This window comes from Eumetopias jubatus, unplaced genomic scaffold (assembly GCF_037043125.1).
Source record: "Eumetopias jubatus isolate StellerSeaLion01/CBP00866 unplaced genomic scaffold, mEumJub1_p1.0 scaffold_3, whole genome shotgun sequence".
Lineage (NCBI taxonomy): Eukaryota > Metazoa > Chordata > Mammalia > Carnivora > Otariidae > Eumetopias > Eumetopias jubatus.
This window is the reverse complement of record NW_028274809.1, coordinates 74,239,265-74,263,569: the sequence shown is the minus strand read 5'-3', so window position 1 is coordinate 74,263,569 and position 24,305 is coordinate 74,239,265. Positions and strand designations below refer to the sequence as shown.

Here is a 24,305-nt window from a genome sequence, read left to right as displayed (position 1 = left end):
CCAGGTGATTTGTTACCAAGGGTTTTTTCATAGTTACTCATTCTTCATATCCTTTCCACATTCAGGGATTCTCTCTCTTTTTTTTCAGCTATTTTGCATGTTAACTTAGTTGCCAAACTTTGAAACCCTCTGAGGAGAGCAATACTGCTATGTCTCCAAAATATTTACATTTGAGGCCAATCTTTTAGATGGTGACATTGTGAAATATTTTTCGTGTAAAGTATCTCTCACCATCCTATACGCAGGGCCATTGAGAATTAAGACAAAAATCCTTCTCTGCCACCACTGACCTTCATTCTTTTCGGTGGGTTGATTTAATATTGTGTTTTTCTAAACAAGGGAAAACAGTTACAGTCCCACCTCTTATGTGCTTCCTCTCATATGAGTTGTTAAGTTCGGTATGTGCACATATGTGAGATTTCAAGTGCAAAAGGAGAATAGAGTAGGAAACAGATTTTCACAGTCCCCGTCTGGGTCCTTGTGTAAGTGCCAATGTAAAGCTATGCTATTCACTGATCAGTGAGTAGTATCATGTTGCCTGGCTCTCAGGAGACGGATTGGAAAATCCGAACTTAATAAGCAGATCAATTGGGTGGGAGGGAATTGAGATTATTGTATCACATTCCAATGATATGCAATGTTGTCAAAAACTTTTTTTCTCCAGACATAAAATTATAGGAGGCATATAGATACCTTCAAAATGTCAGTAAAGGGGGTTGGAGGGGAATTTAGTTAAGAATAATGAAAATTTACCATTTCTCTCGGGAAGCATACACTGAGAGCATCTGGGTATCTCAGGGTAAAGGGTGAATTTAATGTGGGTAGGGGAGGACGTCTACCATGAATCCAAGGAGGGAAATGAACTAAGCTGAATGTCTGCAAAAAGGCGACTTCTGGGTGGAGGTGTGAGCTCCTGGGCCCAGAGGAAATTCAAATTGCTTACTCCTCAATTTTTAAGAACTTACCATAGCTGTGTTTGCACTCCCCTACAGAGCAAGGGGAAACAGGATGAGTCTTGAGGGAATCATTCATAACCATTTCTCCCCCTGTCCCACTTAATCCAACTTAAATATAAGGGCTAGTTTTGGTTTAAGTTCAGATTTTCCACATTCCTGCGGTTTCTCTGCTTCCCTCAAATTTCTTGTCACCAATTTCCTGATGTCTGAAATTTCTTTAACATGAGACAAAACACTCCATAATTAGAGGTAAGACTATAGATCAATAAAGACTGTAAAAATTTATAAACATATAAAATTGATATAAATCCATAAGACTATAAATAAACCTGTTTATTTAACTCACTGAATGGAATTTGGCTAAACTTAACATTACTCAATACCTGTCTGTGCCTGGTACTAACAAGGAAAAAAATAAAAAAAGATGAATAAGAAAGGCTTCCTGCCTTCCCATGACCAGGGTGAGGAGGTGGGAAATCGTACAGCGATTACACTGGCAGGTGAGTTCCAGGAGACCAGTGTGTTCCCTGCATTTGTCTCAGTGCTTGAGTCATGATCGAGGCTTATTATTTTTTTAAGGTGATGGAAACATGGGTGAATATAATATTATAAAGGCTAGGAAAAAGGTGGATACAAGATATGATATTGGCTCAGAAAAAGGGATGAACGACTTTGCCTTGGAGAGGGACTCAGGGAAGGCAGAACTTCAAGGGGAGATATTTGAATCAGATCACGGAGGGATGACTGGGGGTTGTCTGAGCTTCCAGAATAGTATTTCAGCCAGAAGAATTAGTGTGGACAAAGGCAAGAAGGTGTGAAATGGCAGGAGTGTTGGGGGAGTTGCAAAAATTTGACAACCCTAGATAGTAAGAATAGTGGGAGTGGGAGATTTGTCGCAGGTGAGAATCATAGCATGAAGGCCTTAGTTCATAACTACGTGACACGCTGATTCGAGTCAAGGCAGGGCTGCTGGGTAGTATGGCGGGCGTGGAAAATAAATGGAAAATAAGGATCAAGGAAACTTCTTTCCTCCTCACATTTTAACTGAGGTTGATCTTGTATACCTTAAAAAGTATTGGGATTTGGAGGCTAATCAGATGGGCATTTCTTAGTATAGAAGCAACAGACCTTGATGGACTATACCGGTGCTATTCCGATGAGATTTTATGTTTTGAAAAGGTATTAAGAGAGAGATTTTGGGTTTTCAAAGCCTCGCGTTTTATTACTAGATGACTATGTAATAGATACACTGCTTTACAAAATAATCTGTCAGTTAACAAATCGGATTTCTGCCTGGTTCCTCTGGACAATGACTTCATATAGGATTTACAATAGTTAATTTATACGTGGCTTTCCAGAGACTGGTCCTGTGTGTAAATCAAGGCACACCTGGTGAGGTGTGAGTTTTCCTACCATACAAACGTGACTTGGATTTCTTGTACCACCGGTAGGGTGTTTCATTGTTATGTATATAAATCTGGTAGAAGGATTGGATGGGATGGCTCCTTTCTTTTGTTTAGATGTGTAATCTCTGTAGTTTAGAGAGGAGATCTATAATGGAATTCTTATTTAGTTTCTTTGGTTTGTTTGCATGTATCTAACTTAGTGGAGCATCTTCCAATTTTAAATGAACCCTCCATTAATAGAAGTTGGTTTCTTAGGCTTAACTTCAAATATATATCCTGACTATTTTAATGGCAACTTTAGGGTCGTGCTGAGTTGAAACTGATCCAAATGCTGCCAGTTTTCTTCCCACTTACCCTTCAGCTGCTCCTGCTCCTGTTCCTTTCTCTCCCTATGTCCATTCTGTTCATTTTTGGGTAAAATGACCCCCTATTCTGTATGTTGAAGTTCAATGTATGTTCTCTTCTGACAGAGGATTTAATGTAGAGGGAAAGGTTCTTGGCTGATCGTATTAGTTCAGCAGTTTTAGAATAAGATGTTTGTGGGGAGGGGTGGCAGAATCTTTGGTCATTGATTCTCTCTTTATAACTTTGCCCTTTTAGCTGGAACAGATTACCTGTTCAGGCCTTCTGGCCCTGCACAGACTGAATCACAAGGAAGAAACTTTACATAAACCATTTATACTAAATGTTTGGTATGCTGGCAGCATAAATCAACAACAATATCCATTACAAATTCATCCCTTTATCAGTATTATCTTGATAGAACTGATCCCAGTGTGTGAGAATTTGAACCCTGATTCAATACATCTAGCCCTGGGTAATTAATTATTCAGGGCACAGAGAACCTGGCCCCTGCAATGTAGAGTAATTCTTCCTGGTCAGCGTGAACTCCACTGGCAATAATAAATAGAAAACGTCTCTAGTGATGCCCGTATTTTAAAGTGATTAATCATCTCCCCGCCTCTTCACCTCCCCCTTAGTTTTCTTAAACTAGGATTTTTCAGCAATAAATCTTTAACAATACAGGTAGGAATTGTTCTGTAATTAAATTTTGCCCTGCTTAATTTCTTACCTTTTATGTGTGATTTAAAAAAATGTTACATTTTAAGGAGCTCTGATCAAAAGTCAAACCCAGAAAAATCCTTTTATAGAATACCGAGAGATTCTCTATGGAAGATTAAGCTCTTGGTTTTGAATATTAGATAGAGCACATACTCATAAAAATTGTTAATCAACACCAGTTGGGGTGTCAGATATTCTGAGGTTTTGAATTGCTTCACTTGCATGCATACGGGTTGTCTGTATTGGGAAAAGTCTGACATATACATATGTGCCCAAACTGCGAGAATAATTACTTATTTCTTAACTTTCAGATAATCGATGTGAGCTCTTGTAGGAAAGGGATATTTTTTTTTTGCCCTTTTTGTGGTACACAAAGTGCACTTGGTGGAGTGGCAGGTAAATGCCTGACCGAGAATGACCATGTAGTTTTTAAATCATGCCCTAGAGAGGTGACCAGCCATCATGTATATTCCGGGTGACAGGGACCAACGTGACATATCTGTTGTGACACACTTCTGTACCACCAGTCTGTGGCTCGAGGTGACTTCTGTCCCTCCTCTGATGCTTTCCCCTGCTGCAGGACAACACAACGACGCACGGATGAACCTCGCCATTGCCCTCACTGCTGCCAGGTATGGGGCTGCCACAGCCAATTACATGGAGGTAGTGAGCTTGCTCAAGAAGACAGACCCCCACACGGGGAAAGAGCGAGTGAGCGGCGCGCGGTGTAAGGATGTGCTCACAGGTATGCCGAGGCTCGAGCAGGGAGGCATTTCTTAGCATCTTGTCTTGCCTATGTAATGACTGAATTACAATTTTTCTGTCACTTCTCTTTTATTTAAGCCAGATTTCAGAGTCCTATTAATTATATTCCTTATTGTCAACAATGACTGGTTTAACGGGAAAATTTTCCCTTGTGGTACTTGGCAATTTTTCCCTTTTGTGTTAAATAATAATAATGATAATGATAATAATAAATGCTCACAAAATTCCCACAGCTCTGAATGCATTCCATTTGGCTTTACAAAAACATGTTATTAATAAAATTAAATAAATGTGCCAAGTTTCAAAGCAAGTGACACAGGCGCAGGCGGTGCATTTATACGTGGTTAGAGTCAATCACTTTCACTTTGGTTAGGTTTTCATCCTTGTCCTGGTTCTAGGGCCATGGAGTGAGAGTTTCAAAATTACCTCGTTGCCTTGAACAGAAGCAGCACTGAGAAATATGTTGTCTCACGGCAATGCTGTTTCCACAGTTGAGTTTTAAGGAGAAAGCGGCTTAATTACTCATCCCACTTTCTTCACGTTTGGCACTCAGTTGCTGGGCACTTTGCAAACTAGACAGAACTGAGATGAAGAAATGGCGGGCCTTTTCTTCAGCATGGTCTTGTTTGGGTAAATTACCTCGGATGCAAGCCCTTTGTGTGGCTTTCCAGTAACTTCGCCAGCATGTGTCACTTAGTGTGGTATACAGTATACTTCGCCATAGGTTAAGTTTATAGGCGAATTAATAATCCAAAGCATCAGTGAGCAGAGAAACAAATGGGGCATGTGATTGATGCTGCTTTCTTTCACAGGGCAGGAGTTTGATGTGAGAGCCAAATGTGTTATCAATGCTACGGGACCTTTCACAGACACCGTGCGCAAAATGGATGATAAGAACGCCACGGCCATCTGCCAGCCGAGCGCCGGCGTCCACATCGTGATGCCCGGTTATTACAGGTAACCGGCTGCCCGGGGCGCCGGGGCCCCACTGGGGGCCGCAGGAAATCGTCCGCGTTCGGTCTTCCAGCACACTTCTCTTAATAAGAGATGGTCTAGCTTGCTGTTCAGAATGAGGAGAAATAAGCGAAGGAACTCTTCCAAAACACAAAATACAATGCAGAGGTGGGACTTTCTTAGCTCTTACAACAAGGCTCATTTCTCGGGGTTAATGATTTGGGACCTATTTTTTGTACTTCCTTCAGTGTACTCACCTTCAGAGACTGGGCCTTAGGATTTTTGAATTTTAATTAAAGTATTAAAGGTGAATAGGGTAAAAATTTCCACGAAGGGCATATTAATGAAAACACCAACAAATTAGTTTCATAAAATACTCAAATTTGCTTATGGAGGATCTGAAAATGAGGACCGCGCAGGTATTTGTATGTTTATGGCTTTAAAAATGTGTTTTGAAAAATATTACAGCAAGTAAAAATTGAATCTAATTTCGAATCTACCATATTAACAGAGATCATCGTCAGTAGAGAAATGGGTAGGGATAAAGATGGGACAAAAATAGCTATTAACTGAAAATCATCTAAGTTGAATGATGGGCACATTAAACGGTTCTGTTTTTACATATTTTGGAAAATTTTAACTAAAAAAGAAACATTTCGATAGTTTTAGTTAAGAAATTAATAATGATTTGCTCTAATGTACATTTCAAGACTTCTGTGGAAAACATTCATGTGACCATGCCAAGAGTATAGACCATATGTACTGTCTTTATCTCCGTATGTAGTCAATCTAGTGGGCAAACTAGCAATTTTGTGTGGAGTAATGATCTAGGCTCCAGCTATTCGTTATGATACTATTTGTAGTTGAGAATTAGAAACTGCTTCCATTCCTAACCTTAAAAGATTGGATAAGTAAATTATGGCATATCTGCACAAGGGAATATTATACAGTCATTTAAAATTGTAATTGTAAGTAACTTTAATGTTTTAGGAAAACACTAATGATACAATGTTAGTCTAGAATGAATGATACAAGATTATGTGTAGTATGATCTAAACACTGTATAGGTATATAGAAATAGTAAAGGTGATTATCTCTAGGTGATATGATTATGGGTAACAGTAACTGGTGGTAATTTCTAGGTAATGTGGTTAGGATGAGAGTTATCTCTTCTGTATTTTAATAATCTTCCATAAAGGTTAGCTAAATCCTTTAATATTTGATAAAATGGATGTACAAAATCTATATTTTGTTTAACATCTGCATTCTCCTGGAATGCTATCCTGCTATGTTCTATGATGCTTTTGCTTTATTATGAGTTTTTCAGTAACTAAATCTTCCTGAGGAGAGTCTAGGATACACCTAATTTTACCAAATTCACTTCTACCAAGAAAAATATTATACTTCTATCAAGAAAAATATGAAGACCCATTTCTTATCCACCAACTTCCAAGATTTCTTTCTCATTTTCTAAATGTCTATGTGTAATAAGTAGACCATCATTAGTATTTTCACTTAGGACTGAAAAAACCAAGGTGTTTTCAGGCTTAATGATAAAAATGTATGCAGTGGTACTTAATAGAGTTTTATAAACTGCTAACCACAGTTTAGTTAAATGGAAAGGAGAGAAGTAAATATATGTAAATATGCAAGTGTTTCTTTTATATAGGAAGTTTTCAACAATAGTTCCATTCATAATTAGTTGCATTTATTTTGTATTGGATTAAAAATATGCAAGTCCAGCTAGCTTGTAAGTTTTTTTTTTTAATTATCTCTTAGACTATAGATATAATACCTAAACCATGGACACACACATTGTCATATTTGGATCTTAGTAGGTTCAATATAATCTCTTGTGTATCATGTTTCATATTTTCTTCACTATTGTCTCATGCTATGTTAATTCTGCCACTTAATAATGACATCATTTGGGACAGGCCTTATATTCGGTAAACCTTAGTTTACCCATCATTAAAATGGGGAGACAGAGGATAAATTAAAGTGATACCTTGGCATAGAACTTGATGTTCATCTCTTTACCTCTTGCTGACTGCCTGACCTTGGCAAGCTACTTCTTTCAGCTCCTAGTTCCTTATCTCATGATAATAACTAATTTGTATACATTTTGACAATGATCCTTTGATTACTTTATATCCCCTTTTTTTGGCTACTCTTCATGAAGTGTCTGGCACGTATAGTGACCAGTAAGTATTTTTTGAATGAATCCTATTAACTTTTTTGTGTTATCTTGCCCAAATTGAGATTGTTGCTTCTTTTAAAGTCAAAATTTAATGTAAAACCTACATGGGATATTTTTAATATAGAAAAGTTAAAATATGAAAACAAAACATGATTCTTCATTTTATTGCTCGGATAACCCATGTGTACAAAAGTAAATAAGTAAAAGTAATCACTATAGAAATACAGAAAGATACAAAATGAAAAGTGAGAGTCTCTCTTCTTCCTCATGTCCCCCACTTATCCCTTACTTCAGTTCTTCTCTGGTAATCAATAACACTTCCTTATGATTCCTTCCATAAAATTGTGCGTTTATATTTGCACAATTGTCTATAGTTTTAAAAATTTTACATGAAAGAGGTCATGCTACACATACAGTTCTGTACTATACTTTATAATATGCTAATAGCAGAGTAGGTAAGTGTTTTCAAAGAAATGTAAATATATATCACCTGGATGTAATATTTTCAAAACGGAATGCCTTTCTTAATCCCCCCCCCCCAAATTTGTCATTAGCTTCAGGACCCCTCCCCATAAATCATGAAAGTGTTAGTTACAGCTGGGCATGCTTCGGATGCAGTAAGGGATCTCATGCTACTTTGGGAGAAATGAATGTCCCCGTTTTTAGCACCTTGAACTATAACCACTATACATCCTGTTGGAAACCTTAAAGGAGTGGTTTGCAGCCTAGTTCCTATTCAAGGTCTGTTGTAGTTGAGCCCCTTCCTCTGGGATTAAGGCCTGGATTAAGGGTTTATTCCCTCTTTAGCACTGACCTTAAGGCATTCCAGAGGGATGGTTTTGCTCTCCGTATCAACTCATTCTCTTGGGTGGGGTCAGACTGAAATGGCTTTCTGGGCTCATCAGTTAGTCACACTCAATTATAGCTCAAGGGTTCGACTAGGTCCTTGGGGATGAGTCAGACCTTCTGGGGTTGCCCTATAAACTGACTGATGGTACCTTAAGGCCTAACATTTCCACTAGAACCTGATCAGTTTAGAAATGCAGTGAGTTCAGTAGCCACTGATTTTTTTGAGTGTAGGCTGCTAAAATGTAGAGCAAGGACCATGTGTATACCTTGTCGGGCTGTTTTGAGAGTATTGTCATGTCATTTGTTAAGCTTGTTATGACCCTAACTTACACGTGCCACGGTAGCAACTTTATCGTTTGGATTATTTTAATTTCAGAAAACCCAGCACACAGAAATCATTTATTTTTAAAGGTACTCTTTAGCTGACATTAAGAACAAATCTGCAATTTTCATCAGAGTTGTGGCTAGATGCTCGTTCAAAAGCAGCAACAATGCAACAAATGACTAAAATACATGAAAATAATCATTTCCTCCTTCTTCGTATGGATGCCTTTTATCACTAGCAAGAGGTCAATTTTTTTTTCTGTATTGCTGTGTGCATACTGTTAGCTCTAACACTGATTGCTAAGTAGTTAACAATAAATTGATTTCAGTTTAAATAAGGGTACTTCAGGAAGGCAGTGGTCTGCATGAGAAAAATGTTCATTATGTTTAATCCTAGACACACACATAAATTAGTAGCAAGCTTTGCCTCCTGATGTCAAGCGAATCATACATATTGGAAAAAGACCTCTGCCTCCCTGGGCTGTATATACCATGACTGTCGTTGATACCCACTTTCAAACTTTAGCGTGACCTTGCAGAATTAATCCTTCATAAGAAAACAAACTTTTCCCAAAGCGAGAGTATGAATTAGGTAATTTAGAACTGATGAAAGGTATTTCCAAGTGGATTCTTAAATTTTTATACCATTCATTAGTGGCTTTGTCTTCCCTCTGTGCTTGTTAATTTTATGTTTGACACATATGTCTTCGCTTAAGCGGTTGATTCTCTACAGGTTCCAGTTACGTGTGTGTTGGTAACCATCACCTTCACCCTTTAAACTGCTTTTACTGCATTGAAAGATTTTAAGGGATTCAGTAGTTTTGCTTTTCTAATAGCATTTCATGTCTAGGTGGTTGACTATTATAATTTTATGCTGAAGTTTATCAGGTTTATTGAGTTATTTAAGCACATCATATGATATCTGGTCCATAAAATGATCATACATAAAAAATACCAACATATAGTGGGTTCTTAAATATTAGGATATGGAATTTCTCCTTTTGTTTCAGCATGGTACTGTTTATCACATTGGAAGCTTGAACTCTGAATGAGTTAATTCCCAGTCCCAAAGTGACTGATTTAATGTAAGGGCATATTAACCCGGGATCAAATCAGTTGCTTACAAAATACATAATTAGCTCGTTTCTTTTAAGAATTTTTTTAGAGAATCTTAGGACAAACACAAAGCAAGAAAGTATAAAATATTCTATCCTTGTAGTTTTCAATATATAAAAATGAAAGTGAAATTATTTTCTTTGAGTAAACCTGAGTGAAGATGAGATCTTAGCTGAAGGCTTAAATGATTGACACACTTCTGTGGTGCTTTTTGCATATGCTAAATAGAACTGTGGCCCACTCTCTCGGTGTCTCTCAAGTGTGCTGTAGACAGTGTTTCTGTATACAAAGGATGTGTGAAAATGGCAGCATTTCATGAGACTGATGGGTCTTTGCAAAGAAAGACTCCTACTCCTTGCAGTTTACATAAAGAAGATGCATTAGCTAAGCTGATTATAGATTTCTTTTTTTTTTAACAAGTTATTTTGTAGGCCTTTTTTTAAAATTTTTTATCTTTTTAAGTAAGCTGTATACCCAACCTGAAGTTTAAGTCACAACCCCAACATCCAGAGTTGTGTGTTCACAGACTGAGCCAGCCAGGGGCCCTTAGATTTCTTTTTCATAAAATAATTATTTTGGTTTGCTTTTAAGCAGTTGTTAGTCTCTCATCCTTACACATTTGAATCAATAGGAGGTTTTTTTAAAAACATTTTTTCAAGGGAATGATAAACATAAAATTTGACTATTTGCCCTTTAAAATTTGTGGATATAGGAGGGACTTGTTGAAATTTATTTAAACCAAATGGAATTGTATTTTCTATTTAAGAAATTTCATTAATGGAAGCTGGAAATACTTTTAACATTGGCTTGCTGCGAGAATTCAGTCACTGAGCATTTGTAGGGATGATTTGAACATAACACTTCAAGATTCCTCCCACCCCTTATCAACTTCTCTAAATTTCTTTGAATGGTTAATGAATGCATTAAAACAACAGTTTCTACCGATTTAATGGCACCATTGGACAGGTTTTGTTACTATGTATTTATAGTTGCCTATTATTTCAAGTGTGTTTTATAATTTGGCTTTAGAATATTAAGTATGCGTTTAGTGAAAATTATTGACTAAGGAAGATTTTTATGTAATCTGTCCAAAGAGGCATCCTTGAACTTTGATTTAATAGCATAAAACCTTAGCCTCTTATAGCTGTTTAAAGATTGTCATTGCTAAGATATCCCTCTCTTTTTTGACCTTGTCCTGATACATTGTTATTTAAGTAGTAGGAGAAAACTGAGCCCTTTTCTCATTGATGCATTTCTTGAGGTTTCTGTAAAATTGAAGTAAAGTCAAAAATCTCGATTTGGTGAAGTGGTATAAGTCCAGCTGGGTTACAAAGGAATAAAGAACTTTTTGATTACATTTTAGTTTCTAGAAACTTAGACCCCTGGCTTTTCTCATGTACTTCTGAGACCTTATGCTGAAAGATGTGCCAAATGTCAAATGTCCCAGGAAAATGCTTTTCATAGACTTGAAAAAAGGTTGTAGAGCTCGCCTTAATTGACCATCATAAAAGGAATTAGAGCATTTATCCCACTGACATTATCTGATGTGAATGGTCCACAGAATATAAAAACCCAAACAATTGGAAGGTGAAGTCCACTTTCGTAATTAACCTTGCATTGTTGAAATGGGGAGGGCTGGTTCTGCTGTGAATTTTATTTTTTTTTTCTTTTTTTATTATGTTATGTTAATCACCATACGTTACATCATTAGGGGTTTTTTTTCACTTTAAATTTTTTATTGTTATGTTAATCACCATACATTACATCATGAGTTTTTGATGTAGTGTTCCATGATTCATTGTTTGCATATATCACCCAGTGCTCCATGCAGAGCATGCCCTCTTTATTTTTATTTATTTTTATTTTTTGAGCGTGCCCTCTTTAATACCCATCACCAGGCTAACCCATCCCCCCACCCCCCCTCCCCTCTAGAACCCTCAGTTTGTTTCTCAGAGTCTGCCGTGAATTTTATTATCACACTTGCTCCATTCTTTTTTGTTGCCAAAATTATTTTTTTCTCTTTTAGGAATTTCTAAGGCAGCGCCTTGGCAGTAAAAGTAATAGTCCATGTGTTTTCTTATTTGCTTATATGACAATTAGTGAACAAAGTAGTTTTTGGAATGCAGATGAAGGACTAAACGTCTGCTAATTTCAGAAATGTATAACCCTCCTTTTTCCATCAGCCCCGAGAGCATGGGACTTCTTGACCCAGCAACCAGTGATGGGCGAGTTATATTCTTCTTACCCTGGCAGAAGATGACTATAGCTGGCACTACCGACACTCCAACTGATGTCACACACCATCCCATTCCTTCGGAAGAAGATATCAATTTCATTTTGAATGAAGTGCGTAACTACCTGAGTTGTGACGTTGAAGGTAACTGATGCATTCCTCCGAGTCTGTTTTCCTTCTTTTATACTTCCCAGCCCATCCCAGCTCTCACTGGTAACTGCCACATCCCCGGTGTGACCCCTTTTCACACCGGGCCTGCTCTAACTCTTCTGTACTGACCACCTCTTCTGGAAGATTTATGGGACCCAAATTATAACACAATGGGAAGAGGTTGCCTTTGTTCCCCTCTACTTTCCGCATGCCCATGAAACTCGTACAATTCCTTTCTGATAGTTTCTAATGGCTGTACGTGAGTCATGCATGAGCTCCAAACACACATGCTCTCTGAGGAGAGAGTGAAATGTTTGCATCGAGATTTAATTTCTGGAGTTTAAGAAGATCTGATGTACAGATACAGGATATCCATAGGAAATAATCAAAGAAATGAGAGGATGGAGATATATAATCTAAGAAGCTTAGTGAGCTTTACTATATGAAAAGTAGAGTGTTGACAGTGGATTTAGCTAAGAAGGATAAGTACGCTTTTTTAAATTGAAAAAGCCAAAGTTGACGTCTTTTCCATGCTAACCTGGGCATACTGTACTTTTAGTTTGGATGTCATAGTATTTTCTCTATTGCGCATATATAACAAGTAGTTTTTACCCTGGCTAGTCTCAGTAGTTTTCCAACATTATCCTTCTGTATTTCCTGCCTCAGTTAATAGCCTCACCACCCAGTCACGCAATCTAGAAATGGCGTGCTCATCTTTGGTGATCCTTCTCTGTCCACATCCAGTCCAGTTCCTGTCTATGTTCACCCTGAAGTATCACGTAAATCTCCTCTCACTTCCTTGTCCTGGTCATTCCTGCCTCACTTCTCACTCGGGCAGTTACACGGGCCTTCTAACTGGCTTCCAGAGGTCAGGCCCTGGTACCCCCCACAGTCTGACCCTTCCATCAGGACTCTCCTAAAACACAGTTCTCATCATCACCTCCTCGCTCAAGAATATCCCTTGGATGTCTCCTCATTGACTTTGGGAGAAATTCTAAACTATCTTGCATGGACTCCAAGCCTCATCCTGACTTGTCTTTGCAGCTTTATAGTCCACCACTCCACCTTTATGCACTTTATAGTATTGTCATTTCCAATTCAGTTCGTGCATTTTCAACCGCACGCTTTGTTTAGGATGAAACTTCACTCTGGGATGCCCTTTCCCCTAACTTCTCATCTTGACAAAATCCTGTTTCCACTTCAGAAGCCACCTATCCTTACCCTTTGTACTTCCGTAGAATGTTGGTCTAGTGTATCACAACGCTGGATTATAGGTAAGAGTCTAAGATATATTCTCACGTGGAGCTCCTGGAGGGGAAGGATTCTTTATTCAGCTACCAAGCTTATTGTCTATCTGGTATGCTACTCATTATTGTTTTGAACTAAAATGAATTAGTAATAGGCACTTTCAGGGTTTTGGATGCGGGTAACAGTTTGAAAACCTTTCTGTAGTAAGATAGAAATTTTAAGATTTTTGAAAAATAGTCTTCATCTATTTATATCAGGAATCTTCTATGATGTTGGCTTCAATGGAGGACATGCAGAGACACAATTTTCTTCTTGGTGTGACTCACTAAAATCTATGAATCCTTTTTCCCTAAAGGATTTTTTGTCATCTTGTGATCACACATTTGCAAACAAACAAAACAAACTGCCTTAAAAAAATGGTCCTGGGGACTCTTCTAGTTTAATTGAAGGATCCACATTGTATAGTTTAGTTTCTTCTGATTACAAGTAATGGATGTCATTTCATTTTGAGTAAAGTCTCTTTGGGTACCTGCATTAATGGTACAAATGTATTAACTACATGTAACTGAGATCTGTGTGGTTAATGTTTATACTCTCTCTCACACACACCCTCACATAGAGTTATTTGGGAAATGGTCATGCCTTGTTTAATATCCGCATTTCAATACTCAAAATCCAATGCAATTTTAGCTGGATACTTTTTTTTTTCCTTTTGAAATCTAAGAGGACTTTCATCTGGATACGATTGTATTTTATGTGTGTGTGTGTTTCTTAAGATTTTATTTATTTATTTGACAGAGAGAGACACAGCGAGAGAGGGAACACAAGCAGGGGGAGTGGGAGAGGGAGAAGCAGGCTTCCTGCGGAGCAGGGAGCCCGATGTGGAGCTCGATCCCAGGACCCTGGGATCATGACCTGAGCCGAAGGCAGATGCTTAATGACTGAGCCATTCAGGCACCCCTGGATACGATTGTATTTTAGTGTATTGATTATTGTTAATGAATCCTGCTTCGCTTCACATTTGTTAGAAGTGGGTTTATATTGGGCCCTACGAGCAGGAAGTTTAGATTGTTGGAGCAAGAAGTAAAATTAATTCAAGAGCAGAGAGCTCTATGTTGACAGTTTCCAAATTCTTAAAGTTCAAATGCAGTAAGATGAGAAATCTAACTGCTTATACGTGCTGAGAGGCTGGATGTGCTGGAAACAGGTGTAAGTTCCAAAAGACTGCCGTGCCGATATCATAGGTGGGGATTTCCACCAGTGAAATGAGCCTTGGACTGTAGCAGAGACGGAAGCCTGTACCCCCTCCTCAGTTTTATTCTGCCTCTGAATGCGTAGGAGACTTAGCAATACCTGCTGGGACCGGGTTGGTCTGTAAAAGTCTTGTCAATTCCCATGCCTTTTGGTAGTCAGGTTAATTGGTAAAACTGACAAAGAGGGTTTTTTGCCAATTTTGATTTTTAGTAAAAGTGCCCCAAATTCCTAGCTGAACACTATAAATCAGGTCTGTCTCCTAGCAGTCCAGGGACTCTTGGGATTAAGAATCCTCTGGGGAGGGACATCTGGGTGGCTCAGTCATTAAGCATCTGCCTTTGGCTCAGGTCATGATCCCAGGGTCCTGGGATCGAGCCCTGCATCGGGCTCCCTGCTCTGTGGGAAGCCTGCTTCTCCCTCTCCCACTCCCCCTGCTTGTGGTCCCTCTCTCGCTGTGTCTCTCTCTGTCAAATAAATAAATAATATCTTAAAAGAAAGAGAATTCCCTGGGGAGCAAATATCTGGGGTAAAAGCAGAGATGACAGTGCTTTCATATACCTCATTTATTTCCCTGTGCACATAGTCTGTCACACCTGTGCTACTTATCAGCTTGTTTTTTTTAAACAATTAATTAATAATGATCCCTTATAGTTTTTTTTTTTTCCATGTGTGTTTCCAGTTGACCAAAGGCCTCATATTTGAGGAGTTCCCCTCAGTCTTGGTAGAATGCGTTTTGCTACTATATGTCAATGTCTTAAAGTGGAGACGTTTAAATTTACATTTTTTCCTAGGAATTTTGGTGTAACCCGATTTCTCTTCCATTATGATGAAGTGTGGAGAGAAAGTCAGCTTCGGGTCCTACTCAGGTCTTTGACTGTAGGCTGGTGCTGCCCATCTTTCTGTCCTTCCGTTTGTCTGTAATGGTTAATACATGCTTTGTTTTTTTAAAACTCTACAATTACCGAGCACTTTTTAGGCTAGACACTCTACGGAGCATATTGCCTCTATCATCTCTTTGGTTCCTAATGACAACCTTACCAGGTATATTTTGCAGTTCCCATTTTATAGATGTTGAGACTGAGGCCCCATGACTTTCAGCTTCTTGCCCGCAGTTTGTTCGTGCTGGAGCCAGGATGAAGACAAGTCAGTCTAGCCACAGTACTTGTGCTTCCGAGTACCACACGGTACTCTGACTGGTAGTTCCAGGCTTTATGATGTGATATTATATCCACCAGGGAGTGGAGTAAGCCTCTCAATTCATTTCCTGGAAGCTGCTAGACACTTGCCGAATGATCATGACCTTTGCTCTGGACGGACCTGATTTGGATTTGAATGTTAAACTGGAGGACGTTTCATATCTCATGACTAATCCCTTGAGCCAAGCAGTCTTCTCTGCAGATTTAAAAAAATAAAGTTTGTTTAGGTCCTAGAGCAATAGTTTTGAAATGTTTTGCATTCGCCAGGGTTGACATAATCATTTTAAAGGATTTATTAAATGGATGAATAAGTAAAATTCTGACAACAGTTTCTGAGCCTCCCCAAATGGCTATATCCTTAAGGAAGGAAAAAAAAAAAAGTGTCAAATCTTAACACTCATGCTGTTCTCAGCAGCTGCCGCACTTCAGCAAAATGCGTCGGAACAATTCTGAAAAGCATTTTGCCTGTTGGGAATAAGACCATGTCTTCTTTTACGATTTAGAAAGCCTTCCATTCACAGGCTGAATTTTCTAGATTACTTGTTTGTTCTTTTCTGAAATGGGTAATTGATAGTTGTGTGGTGTGTATTGGGTTAGGAAGAAAAATGATCTTTTGAAAAATGTATCATTAAGTCTGCTGGGTAGAGGTTAATCAGAAGGAGGCAGTGGTGAAACTAAGCTATGACTTAAAGGGATTGAGAGAGACAGAAGATTTGCCGAGTGCTTTATCCATGGAGTTTTTCTTGAGTGTTTCGCTAGGCAGCGTCTTGAGTTGTACACAGGTTTTCACATATGCAATTAGTAGTGTTTATAGATTGCCTGTTATTCAATTAACAACCGAGCTGGCCATATCGACTCACTGCAGACCTGCCTTTTCGCTGCCAGAGATTGTACCAGGGTTATCAACTTACACAGGCTTGGATGTCCTCCAGCTGTTTAATTATAGTGTCACACGCTTTGCTTTTTCTAGTTTCATTAGTTTATAAATGTAATATGGTATCTTATTTCTGTGATTAACACTTCATTTCAGCAGGTTAAACATGCTGGTAGAGAAGTATTGATTTCTGACACTATTTCCCCTGTGTTCATTTAGATATTTTCACATGCGTTTTATTGATTTTCTGAAAGTGGCAAACAGGAGAAAGAACACCCCAAAATGTACGGCTAAATAACTCATGTGAAGCAAAACCGCACATTTGGCTCTTAATTGTCACTTCCTGTGGGCTTCATTTTCTATTAATTTTTAAAACAAACACTTGTCTTGCCAAGGTGTTAAGAGTAGAAATATTCATTACAATTTGAAGCAATTACACAGCACTTAGTCTTGTCACCCAGCTGTGGAAAATGTCTATTCAACTTTACTATTTATATTTTACTCTTTATATATTATATACACCAAAACCTGAATGAGTTATTTATTGGAATTGCAACAAAAATAATCCTTAAACATGATGGTAAAGGGAATATCTTTTTGAAAATATTGCCAAGTACTTTTATACACTGTGGAGGTGCTCATGTGGGTTTTTAAACATTTGGGCATTTGACACTGGAACAGTCAACTGGGTGCCCTCTGGGTGAGCCATTCTAATAAGTGGTGTTTAATGAGGACTTCCCTCAACTCCTGTAGTAGTATTGTTTCCTGTCATCTTGTTTTATTAAAACATTTATTTATGTTAAAAGAGAATATCCAATTGTTTAAATATATAGTCATTGGATACTTTATATAAAGCCTGGGATACTGGCTCAGAGGCCCAAATATTATTGCTTTTGATTTTGTAATGTAGGCTGTTCTTGTTTGATACAAAAAAGTTCAGAGAATGTTTTAATAGGGCCACATCATATTTATTGATCACTATTCATGACCCCTACTTGATGTAGGAATTGGGGTGTTGAGAAATATTCGAATTGACATTGCTAAAGACTTTGAACATGGTGAGAAAAATGACACAGTAATGAAACCTGGTTTAGCTATCCTAGCAGTATGAGAACCAGAGAAATCAAGATGAATTTTTGAGCTCTGAGGCATAAAAGCCTTGACTTGAGTGATTTTCTTCACGTATTATACCTTGGAGAATTTAAAGTAGGTGATGTCTACCACCTACTCATGGCTACAATGTGAACGATAGAAACAATTTCTGGGTAAGAACTTGAGGGGAGTACCTAGTTTAGTAAATACTTCAGTATTTAATTTAGTAAAAGTTGGTACTTAATTTAGTACTTTTTAGTACTTAGTTTGGTAAAAAATATTTTTTTATTTCTTTGAACTCATGAGCTTAGTAGGAGAAGAGGATATTTTGAAATGATAAATATGGAGCATGTTAGGACAGTGAAGTATTTGGGGAGAAAGCATGCTATTATAGCAGATTGTATTCTCATGAGCAAAGGGAATACAGTCAAATTTCACTGAAAAGGGTGCTCAATTAGAGATGTGGGTAAGGGGGCCTTGGTGGGAAGTATCCGGCTTGATGATCTACCAGGACAAGTGTGAGATCTACTGCTTGGGGATTTTTATTCTAGAGCTGTCTGGTGTAATATTATAGCCCGTGCATGTGCATATCGTGTGGCTATTTCATTTTTAATTAGTTAAAATTAAATAAAATTTGAAATTCAGTTCCTCAGTCATATGAACCACATTTCAGGTGCTTCATAGGCTCGTGCAGCTAGTGGTGAGTGAATTGGTGAGTGTAGAGATAGAGCATTTCCAGCACTGCAGAAAAGTCTATGGAACAGTGCTGCTGTATGGAATCAAGATATATTTATATACACTTTTAGAGAAGGAAATACTCGATTTGAGAGAGTCATTGAATGTGTATTTTTTTGTTTTATAAAATAAATGTATTATCTTGTAAAAAAGAAAAAAAAAAACCAGATATAAGAAGGCTCAAGAGGTGAGAAATGCTGTGATTCTGCAATGACTAAGGTACACGGTCCTTATTTCTCTTCACTCTGTCACTCTCTAAGTTGGCTTCATCCTGGGGTTGTTTCCAGCCAATGTGGCTACAGCAGTTTAGGGCAGAATTAAGAGATGGCTTAACGATTCTCTATTCTGCCTACTGCTTTTGAATCTCTTTCTTCAAAGAACTTTAATTAGGGTTTGTTTAACAGTGTGCAAGGTTTCCACTGTGGGTGAATAGGTGGTAAGGGGAGAAACATGTTAGTTCAGGTAGTTGCTGTCTTTTATACAAGAGGTTAGAATTCATGTTTTATGTGCTCAGCTATATGCTCTGCCCTATGGACATAGATTATGCCTATGGCCCTGATTGGTCATTACTTAATTTCAGTGGTGGAGAGATACAAGCACTTTATCCCTCAGCAGGAAATAGCATTTTGAATAATCCACAAAAATCATTAGATCTTAAGGTTGGGAGAAAACTGATAGATAACCTGATCCATCCACCCTCTGGTCTAATAATATAAAAATCCTGCAGACCATAAAGACTGACTCATATTTTAAATATGATTTAAAATTTGATTATCCTGACATGTGCTTTTTAGATAAATTTAATCCTAACATTCATCTGATATAATTCTGGGGTTAAAGAGCTGAATGCTAAAATATAAAATAAGTTAAGGTTCCTAACACATTATAAACTCTTCTTGGTAGCGTTTTCTTTTCTTTTTTTGAGTATCAATTTCAAGAGTAAGGATTAAAAATGGTATCAGTATCCATAATGTTTTATTTAATATTCCTCCATGAAGGGAAACCTTGAATATTTTAGTTCGGTCTGTTTTGTTTTAGACAACACAATTTTGCAGATGTGTTTTTCTGCCTGTTATACCAGAAAAGGCAAAGCATTTGCCACAGAGACAATTTGCATATGCTTTAAATTTACTCTAGAGAGTCTAATTTTCCATCAGATAATTTTAAAATCAGTCAGAGGGCTTTAAGAGTTGAAGCCAAATTCCTGATCAGTGTGGCTACCTAAGGAATTTCACAAACATGCTCGGCAGACTGTGGTGACCACAGTGACGTTCTGTGTGGTTGGCTAAGTTTTATTTTTGACTCAGAGGGCTATTTGAACTCTAATGGAAAATAGTGGTAATTTCCTAGTTAGGTTTTTTGTAAAGATTAAAACATTGCATGATTTGTGTGGACGTTTCACAAGACTTTTGTGGAATTGCATGAAGCAAGAATTAACCTTCAATCCATGGAAGCCATCAGGATAAACCTAATTAAGAGAATACACATATCAGAAGGGCAGGTTTAGAAATGGAACCTTGCATTGAGACTCTGTAGGTCTGCAATTAACAAGACTGGAAGCCCTCAGCTTTCTGCACCAGCTTATGTTTCCTCTTCCTTTGCTTCTGATGCGCTGTTTAGATACGGATTTGATTAAACACCACTGTAGATGTGTGTCATGTTAAGAGTGTGGCCCTCATTAAAAACTAATGATGTAATGTCTGGTGATTAACATAACAATAAAAAATTAAAAAAAAAGAGTGTGGCCCTCAAGGAGCTATATTAAAATATGCCAGATTTACCATAGATGAATTTATCTTTACCAGAAATCTATTTTATTTATTTTTTTCATTTGAGGTCAAGATGGAGGGATGATCTGTCATTCAATATAGTTTTTTAGGGTCTTTCCCCTGTACTTGGTTAGACACCTTTAAAAAATTTTTTTTTTACTATTCCAGTCATTTCAACGAGTCTTTATGACTCTTTCCATAGAGTCTGCTAGATACTTTCTAGATACTTTTCAGGTGGTGCCTTGTATAAACATAGGAGGTTCACTGTACAAGGGCACACTCCCAAGGACTGAGTGGGATCTGACATCCACACTGTCTCTGCTCACAAAACTGTGCTCCCCTGAATGAGATATTTTAATTTGAATGAAGTTTGGGCATGGTATGGGCTGATGAGGGTCCTGATATTTATAAATTACATGTAAAATATTTCCTTAATGTGCTGAGACTTGAAATGTGCTAATTTTTCCTTTTGTCTTGATTTTTTAAAAATTATAAAAGTTAATTTTTATCATTTTGTCACTTTAACTGTTTTTAAGCATACAGTTCTGTGGCATTAAATACATTCACATTTTTGTGCAACCATTGCCACTGTCCATCTCAGGTCTTTTTTATTCTCCTCAGCTCTGTACCCATTAAACACTAACCTCCCATACCCACCTCCCCTAACCCCTGGCAATCACCATTCTGCTTACTGTCGCTATGAATTTAACTACGCTAGGTATCTCATATAAATGGAACCAGACAATATTCATCCTTTTGTGACTGATTTATTTTACTTAGCATAATGTCTTCAAGGTAGCATGTGTCAGAATTCCCTTACTTTTCAAAGCTGAATAATATTCTGTTCCATGTATAGGCCACACGTTGTTTAACCATTCATCTATTGGTGGTCACTTGGGTTACTTCCATATTTTGTCTGTTATGAATGAATGCTGCTATGAACATGGAAGTGTACAATTTTTTGTGTGTGTGTGCTTTCAGTTCTTTGGTGTGTGTATATACCCAGGATTGTCATTGCTAGATAATATGGTAATTCTATGTTGAATTTTTTGAGGAACTGCCATACACTTATCAATAGTGGCTGCATCATATTACTTTCCCATCAGCAGTACATAAGGCTATCCCAGTTTCTCCACATCCTCACCAATGTTTGTTTTTTTAGCTTTTTGTAACAGCTAGCCTAATGGATATGAAGGTGTATCTCATTGTGGTTTTCATTTGCATTTTTCTAGTGGTTAGTGATACTGAGCATTATTTTATGTGCTTATTGGCCATTTGTATATCTTTTTTGGAGAAATATCTCTTAAAAGCCTTTGTCCATTTTTCACTCAGGTTGTCTTTTTTAGTTATTGAGTTTTAAGAGTTCTTATATATTCTGGATACTAACTTCTTGTCAGAGATATAATTTACAAATATTTTTTCCTAGGGCATGGGTTGCCTTTTCATTCTGTTGATAATGTCTTTTGATACACAAAAGTTTTTAATTTTGAGAAGTCCATTTTATCTTTTTTTTATTATGTTATGTTACCTGTACCTTTGGCATCATATACAAGAAATCATTGCCAAACCCAATGACATGTAGATTTTCCCTCATACTTTTTTCCTAAATGTTTTATAGTTTTAGCTTTTATGTATAGGTCTTTCATCCACTTTGAGCTTATCCTTCTGCATATCCCATTTTTCCATTGTCTTGATGTTCTAAACATAGTGAACTTTTCATCAGTGAGGGTCATGGCTGGGAATAAGATGAAGGAGGTAACACCTGATCCCAAGTCATGGTCAGAGCAAACTTGCACTTACTCCTCTGTTATCCAGGGTTAGATTAATTGGTCTATGCAAGTAAGTGCAGCAGGACCAGGTAAGCATTCACTTCCTCATCACCTACATCATTTGGCAACTCTTGGGTTGGTGCATGTGGTCAGCTCCTTGATGTGGAGAGTGGAGAAGAAAAGGACTAAGCCATTCCTGAAGTCGATCTGGATAAAGAAGAGTGGATTCTGAAAACTCTGCCTTGGGTCTTGCCCTTGCCCTTGCGCCTCATGGTACACCAGAACCGCCACTAGGCTATTCTCCTCGTCCAGTTTTAGGTCAGTAATGAGTGCTGTGTAACAGCTGTCCAATTCTACTGTAGAGTCCGTCAATTCTTGGTTTAGAGAGGTAGTTGTATTCTGACAGAGTGTAAGAGAAATTTCATGGGATCTTCAATATTCAAAGACTTTCCATACACTGTAACAGAAATACGGTGTGCCTAAACTGAGAGGAGCCAGTATACCTATTTTTGAGGCAGTTATAAGGAGAGTGGGTTAAGGGGGGAAAAGAGATTGTCAGGAGTTGAAAGATAGTACATTTAGTGGGTAAGAATATGAACTTTATAATCAGAGAGAACTAGGTTCTTACACTCTTCTAGCATCTGTAGGATGTTTGCTTCGGGTTAGGTGGTTAAACTTTTTCAGATTTTTTTTTTTCTTCTCATTTCTATGGTGAGAATAATAATAACTGATGCTATGGGTCTTTGTGAATTTAAATGAGATGAAATGTGTATGTCAAGTGCTTTGACAAGCCTAGGCCTACTATCAATGCTCAGTAAGAGGGTAGCATTGATGAGGGGAGAAAATATCCTGTTACAGACTTGTTTGTTTAGTAAGGATTTCTGTCCTTTCAGAGAAGAGAGAGCTAGGTATAGTCTAGGAGGAAATGTAACAAGTAACAAATCTATCCCTTTGTCTTTGTTTTGTTTCTACTTTGTTGTTGTTCCTTTCAGCTGTTCTAGATCCTTCCAGCTGAGGGTTAGTAACATGTGTTTCTTTTGTTTCCTCTTTTGATAGGAATCAGTGTCAGTGATTTTCAGGTTATTTGCTTTGTGTGTGTGTGTGTCTGTGCAGATTATCTTTCTAACCAAATAATTCTTTGAGTTTTTGTTGTACTTATCCACTCACTTAGTTGTTATATTTAAGGGCTGCTTCTCTTTCAAAGCCTGTATTCATGTGTTCCTTTTCCTGAATTCTCTCCTGCTTATTAGCTATTTCAGAGTTTTGTTGAAATATCTTTAGGTCATCCTCTTCACCCTTCCCATTGATTCTTTCCAGTGAGAAGAGGGGACGTCCTGGCAGCCTGGAGTGGTATCCGCCCCCTTGTTACTGATCCCAAGTCTGCAGATACTCAGTCCATCTCCCGAAACCATGTTGTGGATATCAGTGAGAGTGGCCTCATCACTATAGCAGGTATGGCATACTACCTTGTGTTTTGGGTGTGCTTTAGATAGGACCCTGAGTTAAACTGTCACACCAGAATCTCTCTTGATGCTGATGAACAGAGAATTTTTTTGATGAGTTGAGTAAAGTCTTACATATCACTTTGCCATATTTGTTACAAACAACAGGCGAATTTTGTTATGAATCAGTTGGCAAATGTGTTATCATAAGAAAAATAAGGGTGGTAACCTAATGAATTATTTACCAAATTATTTGTAGGTGGAAAGTGGACAACGTATCGATCTATGGCAGAAGATACCATAAATGCTGCTATCAAGGCTCATAATTTGAAAGCGGGACCAAGCAGAACAGTTGGGCTTTTCCTTCAAGGGGGCAGAGATTGGAGCCCCACACTCTACATTAGGCTTGTCCAGGATTATGGGCTTGAAAGTGAGGTGGGTGTGCATCATCCTATTCTTCACCTCATCTCACTATTGCCACAAACAGAATTGGCAACCAGGAGACCTCCCGGATTTAGAATTTCCTTTTGCTGGGCTTGTTTCTGTCTGCATGCTGTGGAAGTGAACTAAGGAAAAAAGCTGATCTCATACTTTTCTTCGGTTGCCTTAAAAGCAATGCACATACTAGTTTCTATTTTAAAGTCTGGTGTTGGTTTGGTTTGTTCTCCACAGACAGAGCATCATCCCACATTCTTTCTGTCTCGAGGGTATGGAAGGCTGTTCTTCAGAAGTGACACTGGGGGCAGAGTGAGGCCAAAGCTTCATCAGTCACCGATACACTGACACATGCGTGGCAGAGTTAGTGCTGGCCTAAGCATTCAGAGCCCAAGTGGTTTCCTCCCACAAAATCAAAATCTAATACTCTCCTGGAACTATTAGTTATGGGCTGTGAAAAACTGACAGGATAAGCG

General features: G+C 38.0%; 1 protein-coding gene across 3 annotated transcripts in view; it reads left to right on the top strand.

Moving 5' to 3' along the window:
- Positions 1-24,305, top strand: part of GPD2 (glycerol-3-phosphate dehydrogenase 2) — a 140,041-nt gene that overhangs the window by 102,069 nt on the left and 13,667 nt on the right. For all 3 annotated transcript variants that reach the window (XM_088021698.1, XM_028113036.2, XM_028113037.2), the window contains exons 7-11: positions 4,005-4,169; positions 5,002-5,146; positions 11,816-12,009; positions 23,270-23,404; positions 23,654-23,829. In XM_088021698.1, the coding sequence (XP_087877824.1) occupies positions 4,005-4,169; positions 5,002-5,146; positions 11,816-12,009; positions 23,270-23,404; positions 23,654-23,829 (815 nt within the window). The remainder of the gene's footprint in view (positions 1-4,004; positions 4,170-5,001; positions 5,147-11,815; positions 12,010-23,269; positions 23,405-23,653; positions 23,830-24,305) is intronic.